The sequence below is a fragment of the Pantherophis guttatus genome, chromosome 2 (assembly GCF_059756535.1).
Source record: "Pantherophis guttatus breed Tessera chromosome 2, ASM5975653v1, whole genome shotgun sequence".
In the NCBI taxonomy this organism is placed as follows: domain Eukaryota; kingdom Metazoa; phylum Chordata; class Lepidosauria; order Squamata; family Colubridae; genus Pantherophis; species Pantherophis guttatus.
Window position 1 is genome coordinate 127135997 of NC_142064.1, and position 12857 is coordinate 127148853.

General features: G+C 44.2%; 1 protein-coding gene across 16 annotated transcripts in view; it reads right to left on the bottom strand.

Annotated features, from left to right (window-relative positions):
• SPRYD3 (SPRY domain containing 3) overlaps window positions 1-934 on the bottom strand; it is a 50481-nt gene extending 49547 nt beyond the window's left edge. For 2 of the 16 annotated variants that reach the window (XM_034419271.3, XM_034419263.3), the window contains exon 1: window positions 764-934. Coding sequence is in view for 1 of the 16 variants with exons in the window: in XM_034419261.3 (XP_034275152.2) it covers window positions 558-584 (27 nt within the window). In the remaining 15 variants the exon portion in view is untranslated. Of the gene's footprint in view, window positions 1-413 lie in introns of all 16 variants that reach the window. The other 14 variants (XM_034419265.2, XM_060688995.2, XM_034419261.3 and 11 more) reach the window with 12 other exon arrangements.
• Window positions 935-12857: the final 11923 nt, after the last annotated feature.

The window sequence follows — 12857 nt, forward strand, 5'->3', positions numbered from 1 at the left end:
CTGGGAGGAAGGAAGGAAGGAAGGAAGGGGGAAAAAAAAAAGATAAGAAATGAAATTAATTCAACATATCCCTTATATCCTATTTTTTTCACTCATTCTAATCCCGGGGAGGGAGTGTTCCGTTGCCGCCCCCGGAGCGCCAAGGTTCAAGTGCCAACCGTATAAGGAAAAGAGTGCCTCTGAGAACACGCAGAAGGTCAGTTCTGCTCCGATCTGGAAATACAGTCCGGGGGTTTCCAGGGCGGGAAAGGACCCGTGTTCAGATCCCCCCCCCTTGCACCATTTTATTTGGCCTATTATAAAAGAGTCATTGGAAAAGGACACCCACCCACACACACACACACACACTCCTGCCAGCCATCGCTTCCACGAGCCGTCCGGCGTTCAAATCCAGAGGAAAGCGTGACCCTCACCCTTCACAGCCAGCCTCTCACGCCCTCGCCGACATCCTGGAGCCGTGAAGAGCTGCTCCACGCCCCTGCGCCAGAAGCCTCCCCAGGGACCCCGCTCTCCCTGCTGCCCCGAACCGTCGCTCCGATGCCCAAGGCGGCCCTTACCCCGAGAGGCCCTCGCTCTCCCTCCATCAGCCCCGCCCTCCGCAGCCTCGCCTCTCCCGCCGCTATGAACTCAAGCCCGCTTCCCGGCGAGCTTGACTGCCACCTGGTTCACATCCGGGCTTTCCCCGCCTTTCTTTCGTCCCGCCCTATTCTCCCCCCCCCACTCCTCCGCCCCCCCCCCTCATCACCACGCTTGCTCCGCCAACCTCTAAAGCTGAGGTCGCCGCGCCCGGTCGCCGCCGGAAGCCAATGAGAAGGCCGAAGTGGCGCGACGTCTCGCCTCCCGGAACTCGCGAGGGAAGTTGGTGAATGGGGAAGCGAGGGAAACTGTGCGGAAGGTATGAATGGAGAACGGGTGACGCTATTCGGATGGGGGCGGGGCGGAGAGGGGGGGTTCGGACGGCTAAGCTCGCCTGTGTGACGTAAGGGAAGGGCGGGGGTAGCGGTGGCCGGATGGTTGCCAATGGCAACGGGGCGGAGTAGTGGGGGGGGTGCGCCCACCTCGGTCTTTCTAGGTGTGTTACTGCAGCTCCCAACAACGGCCATTGGCTGGGGAAGATTAAAAATCTGGTACAGGTTACTACAGGTAGTCCTCGATTTACAGCACTTCACTTGGTGACCGTTCGAAGTGGCACTGAATAAAAAGCGACCTATGACCGTTTTTTCACACTTAACCACTGTTGCTTTACATGATTTACATTCCGGATGCTTGACGGCGGACTCAGATTTATGACGGTTGCAGTGTGGGGGAAGAGCATGTGGCGTGATCCCCTTTTTTGCGACCTTCTGACAAGCAAAGTCCCTGGGGAAGCCAGATTCACTTAACAACCGGGTTACTAATTTTGACAACTGCAGCAATACACTTAAGAAATGCAGCAAGAAAAGTCATAAAATGGGTCACTTCAACAAATTTCTCACCTAGCAACGTAAGTTTTGGGCTCAATTGTGGGTGTAGGTTGAGGACTACCTCTACTGTATTGTCACCTACTCTAAATCTCTGTTCCTCGTGTTTTATAGAGCCTATCTTTATCAAAGGCTCCGATCAAGCCATGTTTTACGGAGAGCAGTAGAGGCTGTTAATCCAAGCCTCACAAAGGTTGAAAGTACGATTCAGTATTTGAAATAAATAATGGTAAAGGTAAAGGTTCCCCTTGCACATACGTCCTAGTCGTTCCCGACTCTAGGGGGCGGTGCTCATCTCCGTTTCAAAGCCGAAGAGCCAGCGCTGTCTGAAGACGTCTCCGTGGTCATGTGGCCGGCATGACTAAACGCCAAAGGTGCATGGAACGCTGTTACCTTCCCACCAAAGGTGGTCCCTATTTTTCTACTTGCATTTTTTACGTGTTTTTGAACTGCTAGGTTGGCAGAAGCTGGGACAAGTAACGGGCGCTCACCCCTTTATGCGGCACTAGGGATTCGAACTAAAATAAATACTTTTCATTCAAAGCTGTTGGCTGTAGCGATTATGATCTTGAGCTACGATTGGGGAGATCTAGGTTCTAATCAGCCTCTTGTCATGGAATCTTATAAGGCAGTGATGGCGAACCTTTTAGACACCAAGTGCCCAAACTGCGCATGCGCATGCCCAAACTGAAAGGTGCATCCGGACATGCGCATGTTTGCCGACATTCTGTTTCATCCTTTGCAGGGAAACAGAAGCTCATGAAAGAAGATCTGACCTGGGGCGACAGTGCGCGTGCCAGCAAAGAGGGCTCTGCGTGCCACCTCAGACACTCGTGCCATAGGTTCGCCATCACAGTCATAGGGTAATTTTGGCTAGTCAGTTTCAAACTACTTCGCAGGGTGGTAGTTATAGTGGGAAATACAGGTAGTCCTCGACTTACAACAGTTCATTTAGTGACCAAAGTTACAACGGCACTGCAAAAAGTGACTTAAGATCGTTTTTCTCACAACCGTTGCAGCATCCCCATGGTCACATGATCAAAAGTTAGACGCTTGGCAACTGACTCACATTTATGACTGTTGTAGTGTCCCAAGGTCATGTAATCACCTTTTGTGACTGTCTGACAAGCCAAATCAATGGGGAAGCCAGATTCATTTAGCAATCGTATTACTAATTTAACAACTGCAATGATTCACTTAACAACCGTGGCAAGAAAGGTCGTTAAATGGAGCAAAAATGACTTAACAAATGTCTCACTTAGCAACAAAAATTATGGGCTCAATTGTGGTCATAAGTCAAGGAATACCTGTAAGAGGAGGAGGTACCTGGAGACTCTGCTTCAAAAGGAGGGATATCAATATAATAACTTAATATTACATCATGGCTAGTTGGACCCAGTAAAAGCCAAAGGGTTTATTCCTTTTATTCTTTCCTCATGATTCCTCATGATTGCTGGGGGAAAAAGTTACGTTAAACATGCAGTGCAATAAAAAGAAGAGGCTGGGAGCTCAAATGAACTTTTTTTTTTGAAGAGTCTTAAGAAAACCCCAGCTTTAAGAAATGTATAGTGCTAATTTCCCTCTAGAAGGATTTTGGGATCTGTGCAGGTAAAGAAGACAAAGAGGATTTCTTGACAGCAAGTACATAGTCAACACTTTCACAAATTACAATATTCTGCATTCTTGTGCAGGGCAGATAGGAATATCAGCCTTGTGCAAATTCCCACTGTTGTTCCAGTGTTGAGTTTTAAAATGGGTCTCCGCTCAAAGCTGGAACTTCTGAAACTTGTTTTTAATGGCAGAGATGAAAGCGTCTGGTGGGGTCAGCTAGAAACCAGCATCTTAAACCGATTACACAGTGCTGCCATTTTATAATGAAACCATGCTGGGTTTTACTGTAGAACAAACTGTCTTAATCGGTTGTTACCTTCCGTAACCTAGAATAATTGTTTGATAGATCTCTGGCTGCTTTTAATGTTAAAAATGGGGAGAGAGGGTAAGCATCACCATTGCCTTGCATACTTTGCAATTTGAAAAGGCAAAAAAGCCACTACAATTTCCCATCTAAATTTGTCTCTAATAATTTCTCTCTTGTTCTTTCTTGCCATTCTGTTTCCACCACCACTACTTTTTGATAAGGAAAGCACTGTTACACCCTCCCGACAAGTAAGTTTCATTTCTGCCCCATCCTCCATCTTTCCTGCTGTTCCAACCCTTCCTCCTGCATCTAGCTGTCATGTTGCTGCTTTTGCTATTACAAAGAACATTTCTGCCTTCTGCAGCATTGCAGTGAGGCTTTCATGCCAACTACTTTGGAGTGGAACTAAGAAAAAAAATTTTTCCTGCATTGCCAAGTTGTCCCCTGACAGCCTGCAGCAATTCAGAATGGGCCCTGGACTGTGAGCACCAGATTGAAATTTAAAGACTAGGAGGACATCTCCTATATGACCTTAAAAACTGAGGCACAGAGGAGGAAGTTAGTCAAGTTCTACCTGTATGGGGGAAAGCAGGTGATCAGGCCTGCTCAGGAGATTTCAGTCTGCTTTATATTTTCTCTTGTTAACTGAATTTGTATCTGCTCATGAAAAAAATATGCCTTTAGCTATTTGACCAGGCAAATAGTTATAATATCCTGGGGATTTACTGCACGATGGACAGCAAAGCAGATTTTAATTCTGCAGGCTGGCAGTACCTCACTAGGTTTTGGATGTCATCAAAGAGCAGCATATCATAAATATTTAAAAAATCATAGGTCCCTGCATGTTATATGGGAGGGCAGCTCTGAAGTAAGATTCAGATATCTTACTAATTTGGGTATGTCTGCTAAATTGTGATTTGTTTAATTATGGTAAGTGAATTGGCTAGGTCCATGCAACATACTAAGCTAAACAAACCACATTATAGTTTAATGTGTTATATAAATCCAGCCAAAAAGGGAACAGCTCCTTTTGTGGAAGCTATTGAGACTTTTATCATACAGTTACACATACTTAGAAAAACACACAAAATATTTTGTGTATTGAGGGACAGCTGCTTTAGTATAAGCTGGGCTGAGTTGGGGAGTGAGAAACAAAAAAGTTGTGACATTCTGTTTAATTACGTAATAATTTTCTTTTTGGTATGGAACAATTAATCCTGTTTTCAAGAGGATTGGTGGAAATCCAGACATCGGCTCGCTTGGTGGTTTAGTCAAGGCAGCTGGCCAGGCAGAGTGAGGTTCTGCAGCTTCTCATTAGCTGTGCATAGGCCACTAGTTCTCTTTCTGCTATTGAAAATAAACCAAGGGGGAAGAAATTAGAAGGCGGTCAAGATCGCACACTGAGCTGCGTCAAACCAAACTGGGTTAGGGCTTACCGCGTGCAGGAATGTATAAGGAGCCCAGTCCTGATATTGACAGCAATGCTTAGTTGCTGGCAAATTGGGCACTGATCTTTAAAAAATTCACCATGCCTCTTAAAGAGAGGTGCACAACTCAAAAGTTCTGGGTGCAACTACCAGGCCCTAAAAAGCAGCCGCCGAAATCAAAATGGGATTAAAAAGGAGAAAAATATTTAATTTATTGGGAGATAATTCTATGAACTATATTTACTTTAAGTTAAACGAAAAGACGTTTTCTTCTAGCCCTCTCCACCTTTTTGTCCTTGCCCCATTCTCTGTTTCAGATGCAACTAGTATGTCACGCAAAGGCAGTGATGGGAATCAGCCGGTTTGCACTGGTTCAAGCGAACCACCCCATTCCACCCCGCTATCAAAGTGGATCCTGGGCACTGTGCTGCGATGGAGAAACAGGCAACAGAGCGGCCAACACAAGGAAAGGAGAAGGTCACTTTCCCTCTTCCTTCTTCCTGCTCCTCCTCCTTCCCTCGTGCCGACCGCTCCGTTTCCCTTTTCTCCATTGCAGCACAGCGCCTAGGATCCACTTTGATAGCGGGGTGGTGGTGGTAAATTAACCACTGGCTCACCCGGGGTCAGACTGGCCATCGCGGGAGGCTCGTCCCGCATGTGCGGCGGAGCTGGAGGACAGAGATGGGCCACACCACCCACGCCAGCCAATCTGACCCCAGGCGAACCAGTTGTTAAATTATTTGAATCCCATCATTGTGCAAAGGCTAAATGTCATAGGTGTCCTGAAAAAAGCTTGCATGCTCCTACTGGATTTTCACCATGGGTGAAATGCTACCAGTTCGGACAGGTTCGCCCGAACCGGTAATAAAAAATGTTACTAGTTCCCCGAACCAGTAGTAAAAAAATGTAAAAAAAAAAAGTTCAGACGATCAGCTGAACAACGCAAAATCGTCAGAATTTTTTTTTCTTACTTTTTAAGCATTTTTTTACTACCGGTTCTCCAGAACTGGTAGTTAAAAATACTTTAAAAAGTTTTTTAAAAAGTTCCAATGATCGCACATCGCTCAGCTGATTGTTGGAACTTTTTTTTTTTTTTTTTTTACTTTTTAAGCATTTTTTTTACTACTGGTTCGGGCAAATAGGTTTATTTATTTATTTGTTTGTTTGTTTGTTCAACTTGTATGCCGCCTTTCTCCGAAGACTCAAGGCAGCTTACAATGCATTTAAAAACCATATATAAAAACATTAAAAATTAAAACATTAAAAACAATTAAAACCCATTCACACCATTCATGGCTGGATCTCACCAGATCGCAACAGCGAGATCAACGGCCCCAGGCCTGCCAGGCTGTAAAAAATGCTTTAAAAATGTTTTTAAAAAGGTTCCGAAGATTGCGCGCCAGAGCTGATTCCCCCCACCCCCGCTGTTCTAGTTACCTTCCCAAGACTCCTTTTGATGTGTATTGTGCATGCACACGCAGTGTGCATTTGGTGCGAACTGTGCATGCATGCACATTTGGTGCGCAGCGCACCTGCACAGCCAGCGAACCGGTAGCAAACCAGTTCAGATTTCACCACTGATTTTCACAGTACAGTAAATTAAAAAGTGTTGTGTTGGCTTGTGTTGTACCAACTTCGTTAATGGGGATATATAAATCCGGCAAGTGGATTTGCTTGTTTGGGGGGGGGGGGGGGGCAATCTTAAAATGCTGCAGGACTGAAATTGCAAAAGACTCCTGGTTGCCTACTTCCACCCAGAGCTTAGTAACTGGAGGATCACCATCTGGCTGCCAAAGCCAGAAAAAATACACTGTGGTCTAGGCACCAGCCCTTGTCCAAGCGTGTAAATTGGTCATCATTAGTCAATAACCATGTCAGGGTTTGTTAACTGATCCTTTTCCAACAGCCCAGTGGAAGACCTGGGACAGAGCACTGATGGAAGTCAGGACTTGCAAGAAGATAGTGGAGTGAATCCCATCGCTGTATTTGCAATAATTTTTTTTAGTTCCTTAAAGTCCAAAGAGCTCAGCGATACACTATTGATATTGTAAGTTTGGCAGGTACGAACTGGAAGCAGAGCAATCGGTAAGAAGGCATTGATGAGATTGGGTTCCCAGCTATGCTCTAAATTTTATACCGTGTTTCTCCGAAAATAAAACCCGGACTTGTTTTCTTTTGGGCTCTGAAATAAGCACTAGGGTTTGTTTTTGGGGGATGTCTTATTTTTGGTAAAACAGTGCTGATATTAGAAAATCAGTTGTTTGTGGAAGAAGAAAATAATGTAATGAAGATTTCTTTTATCTTCAGTGGGGTAATTTTTAAGTTTCAGAACATACAAAAATCAGAAAAATCAGAACCAAATGAAATGGTATTAAACTTACTTGTTTCAAGCATTGTGCTAGGATACACATTATTCCAATAATTGTTAAATTAAGCTACAATTGGCTGCATTCAGACATTGCATTAAGCCATAAACTCTGGTTTACCAGCCCTGATAACTTAGCATTGAATAAGAATCCAGACAGAAAGTCAGATTCCAGGAAGGGGTTGTCTACGTGGCTATTTTTATTCAACCTTTTTATATGGAAATTGCTTTGAGTAAAAGAACAGCTGTTATAGCCAGTTAGATTCTGCTTAATATTATTTTTTCATGCTGATTTTGGCAAACCTGGATTAGTAACAATCTCTTGACAAAGTTTTTTTTTTTTTTAATCCTGGTGTCTATTTCACTTTCTCTAGGTAGGCTTTAATTACTGGTTTATTTATTTATTTATTTAATTTATTTTCAATTTGGAAGCTGCCCATCTCACTCACAGAGCGACTCAGTTTCCTTGTATTTTATGTTTTCTGTAATCAGTTCTGATGGAGAAATGGTGCTTTTTTTGCTATTTGAGAAATGAAAGAAGAAACCATTAAAATATGCCAGCAAGTAAAACCATATCTCCATCTTCATGGAAATCACAGGTAATTATTTTTCTGCCTATCTCAACAAACAATAAAATAAAATGTTCTTGCAGACTGGAAGGATGTACTGAATTTTTCGGAGTATAAGACACTCCAGAGTCTTTTTTATTGATTGATTGATTGGTTCGATTTATATGCCGCCCTTCTCCGGAGACTCAGGGCGGCTTACAATGCGTTAAGCAATAGCCTTCATACTTTTGTATATACCTGCTTAGTAGGGCTTTCGGCCCCCCCTAAGCGGTGTTCTTTTTTATACAAAGTCAGTTTATTGCCCCCCGCAATCCGGATCCTCATTTTACCTATCTCGAAAGGATGGAAGGCTGAGTCAACCTTGAGCCTGGTGAGAGTTGAACTTGCAGTAATTGCAGGCAGCTGGTGCTACTTAACAGCACTTTAGTCTGCTGCGCCACCAAGGCTCTTTTGGTGAGGAAAACAAGAAAAAGAAATCTGCCTCTGTCTCTCAGCAATTTTGCCTAGTTGCAGCAAACAGCAAATAGCCTGCTTTACTTTCATTTTTGTTTTCAGCATAGCTTGATTAGCACAAGAAAAAAAAATCTGCTCCCAGCAGTTTACCTCCTTGCAGCAAGCAGCAGAGGCTCCCGCAAAACAGCTGAGAGCAAAACAGCTGACAGTCAGGAGGCCGATCCAACAGACAATCAACTTGTGCTAATTAGGCTGTGCTGAAGCTGAAATGAGCTGCTTCTTCTTGCTGCTTGCTGCAAGGAGGTAAACTGCTGGGAAGCAGAGGCCAAAGGGTGGGGGCCAGTGGGTGGGCGGGGCTACATTTGGTGTATACGACGCACCTAAATTTTCACCCCTTTTGGGGGGGGGGAAAGGTGCATCTTATACTCCGAAAAATACGATAACTAAAGAGACAAGGGTCCTCAAAAGTTTCTCTAGCATCCCACTAGTCTACCTGAAGACAGGCTACTTCCTTCAGAAGACATACAATAATAGTATATAATAAGGTAAAGGTAAAGGTTCCCCTCGCACATATATGCTAGTCGTTCCCGAGTCTAGGGGGCGGTGCTCATCTCCGTTTCAAAGCCGAAGAGCCAGCGCTGTCCGAAGACATCTCCGTGATCATGCGGCCGGCATGACTAAATGCCAAAGGTACACGGAACACTGTTACCTTCCCACTAAAGGTGGTCCCTATTTTTCTACTTAGGGACGCGGTGGCTCAGACGCTGAGCTTGTCGATCAAAAGGTTGGCAGTTCAACGGTTTGAATCCCTAGTGCCGCGTAACGGGGTGAGCTCCCATTACTTATCCCAGCTTCTGCCAACCTAGGATAGTATATAATAGACATATAATAAATAGTATTTCAAACAGTTATAGAATTGAGGTCTCAAACCACAAGAGAAAAACACTGATGCCTAGGCATTTGATTAAAAAAAAAGAAGAGAATGGCAATTTTAGAAAAAAGGTCCACTATGGCAGCAACACGTATCAGGTAACATGGGGCAGGCAGGAGAGGAAATTTTAATAAAAATGGCACTCTGGTTTATGGATGCCAGCAATTGATTTCAAACACTCTGGTAACCGCAGCCAAGAGGAGTTCAGTAATGGAATTAAAACAGTGCGTTAAGGCTGACCTCATCAATCTGTCAGATTTGGTTATAAGTTTCAAGTATGCTCTAAGTGAAAATAACATCCCTGGTTTTAACTCAAGCATACTTTAGTTTTTCTTAAACAAAAAGCAGTAACTCCGTCAAGCAACTCAAAATTCTAGTTTTCAGGAATGCCAGGCACCCATCCCAGAGATTTTTTTTTATTTTTTTTTTAAAGGCCTGGAGAATACCTTTTTTTTTTCTTCTCCCCAGATCAGAGTCTAATTATCTTCTCAAGCAATCCAGGTCCATGAATGGTCCAGCGGTAGAAGCAGCTGTTCAAGGTTAGTATGACTGGAGTTCCAGATGAGCCTCAAAGAGGACCTGGCCTATCTGTGATGGGGTCCTTCCACCACCCCAGTGTTGTTCTTCCTTGAAATCTTGCAACTTTTTTTCAGGCTAGCCAAACGGGCTTGTAAGTTGCAGGAAGGGTGGAATGGGGTGATATCGTATCATTCCTAAAAAACACAACTTGTCCTCTCCAAGGGTCAGGGAGCATTCTTCTGAATCCCAGGAGCTGCCCTATTTTTCACGGCACAAGGACGATCAAGTGCCAGGAATCAGGAGGATAGATTCCTCTGGAATGCTGCCGATGGGAGCGTAGAAGGGCTTTTGCAAAAGGTCTGCTCTAAGGCTATAAAAGGGCATGTGCACTCAGTATGTTTCGGTGATCTCTTCTGTTAAGAGCAATAGCAGGCAGGGAGAGATCTCATTCCAGGCTGCATTTCAAGAGGGGAAGACATGTTTCTCCAAGGCTACAGGGGTAGATTCCCTGTAGTACCTTAAAGACGAGCCTTTGCACATACTAGCTAGGCTAAAGGGTGATCGCCGGGTTTCTGACTCTGCATTGTGCAAAATCCAGCCAGCGATTCAGTGATTGAATGATTCAGTAAGCTGTAGTTTCAGGACAATGTGTGAACGTAGATGATGTGGTGTAAGAGTGAAGGTACAGATAAAAAGTCCACCCTTGCTCATGGGAGTCCACATGACAGCTGGGGGCGGGGGGAAGAGATCACCTGGAGTATCCCGCAGAAAAGCAGGATATGAAATCAACAAATAAAGCTCTTGGGGACTACAGCACTTCATCTGAAGCACAGAGTAGTTTAGATTATACTGTGTACTCCGAGAGAGAAGAGTAATGGGGAGGGGAAGAACAGAACAAACAAATTGTACCTTGATTCATGCATGCCGTTAAGTCAATATGGTTTATTGCACAAGCCGGAATTGGCTGAGTTTCCACAGCCTGCTAGGCCAAAAGCAAACTAGTCACATTATGGTCTAGTATTACTTGTGGCCCAGCTTGTGGTGATCTAATGATGGCTATAAAGTCTTGTAAGTCCTAACCAAGGTGGCCCAATTCATTCAAGAACATGTTGTTAAATGTTACGCAAGAGGCATCCCTTGGAGAGCCAGAGTTTGCTCCCTTTTGCGGGACCACAAGGCTAGAGCCAGCTAGCAAAACTGTCTCTACAGAACCAACACTTTGGTATTTTTCAATCTTGGCAAGTTTAAGATGTATGGACTTCATCTTCCAGGCTGCCCCAGCCAGCATGGGAATGAAAAGTCCACACTCCATAACATTGCCAACATTGTAAAAACACTGGAGCAGCTAACTGAATATGGCACTTCGAGACAGAAGTTAATTCGGAATCCCTCAAAAGCTGGGTTCAAAAGACATGCCAGTCATAAATCAAGCAAGGCACATTCAGTATGTTCTATGACCCAGTCCAGAAACAGGCTAGTCATTTCTGAGCCAGCTGCAGGATCTGTGTCTTGATCCATGGCAGTGTGACTTCAGTCAGCTTCATCCCGTGATTTCTGGGAAGCCAGAAATCTTTGCCAATGGCTCAGGAACAACCCAATGGATATTCCTTTCTAGTGAATTTACGTGCCCATGTTGGAGCTTATCTGTTCCCTGATGCATCCCATCTGTCTGAAGTTAGAATTCACTGATTATCAGGGTTGGCCCAGCCTTCCATCCTTTCTGAGGTCGGTAAAATGAGGAGCCAGATTGTTAGGGGCAATAGGCTGACATTGTAAACCGCTTAGAGAGGCTTTTAAAGCACTATGAAGCAGTATATAAGTCTAAGTGCTATTGCTATTGCCAACCTTTGGAAAATCCCAATTTCCTGAGCTACAGATACAGCATAGAGAAAAAAAGAAGACTTCTCTTCATTTTGTAGAGTTTCATCTCATGGGGGGGGGGGGTTTCTACAGATAAAGGGCTGGGCAGTTGGCCAACTTTCTGAGTGCTGAACATGTTTTGCACATGCTCAAGGGCACCTTTCTCTTATTTTCCCTTGCTGTTGTAACATAGTGAATTTAGGAAAAACAGATTTAATGTGGCTTAAACAGTTGATATGCCCAGGTAAAGCTGTTAACCTCATGTCAAGATGTGGAAGAGGACACTGAGCTGCATGGCTTTGTCCTAAATTTTTGTACAGAAGAGGCAGGTAACCTCCAGCCTGGGCATTTACCTGCATTTTACTTTCAGATCTTGGCTAGGAGTTTTAGAGCAGGGATCTCCAACCTTGGCAACTTTAGGACTTGTGGACTTCAACTCCCAGAATCCCTCAGCCAGCAGGTTGGAGACCCGTTTTAGAGGATGTGGTGAGACTGGGCGTTTTGGCTCTTTTTCCTGGTGGAGGAAAGGCCTTGCAGATGCTTGATACAGGTAGTGCTAATTTATGACAGTTTATTCAAAGTGCTGAAAACCACTGTTTCCAACAGCGCTAAAAAACATGATGAGACTAGTCCTTCTGCTTATGACTTCCCAATATCCAGCGGTCATGTAATCAAAATTTGGGCATTTGGCAATTGGCGTCTATTTATTATGGGTGCAGTACCCTGGGTCATGCAATTGCCATTTATAATCTTCCCAACTGGTTTCCAACAAGCAACGTCTATAATGGAAACTGGATTTGCTTAACAATGGTGATTCACTTAACAGCCACAGCAAAAAAGTTGTCAAATTGGGTGTGTTTCTCTTAACAACTCCCTCACTTAGCTACCAAAGTTCCAGTCCCAAGTCCGAGTACAGGTGGTCCTCGTCTTAACATCATTTCATTTAGTGATGTTCAAAGTTACTGAAAAAAGTGAGTTATGACCATTTTTCACACTTACAACCGTTGCAGGGTCTCCATGGTCATATGATTAACATTCAGACGCTTGGCAACTGACTCACATTTATGACGGTTGTTGTGTCCTGGGATCATGTGAATCTCCTTTCTGGGCCTTCCGATAAACCAAGTCAATGGGGAAGCCAGATTCACTTAACAGCCGTGTTACTAATTTAACAACTGCAGTGACTCACTTAACAAACGTGGCAAGAAATGTCGTAAAATGGGGCAAAACTCACTTAACAAATTTCTCACCTAGCAACATATATTTTGGGCTCAATTGCGGTCGTAAGTCGAGGACTATCTGTACTTATTTTTTACTCTTAGCTTGGAAAAATATCTGGGAAATCAGTTTTCCCG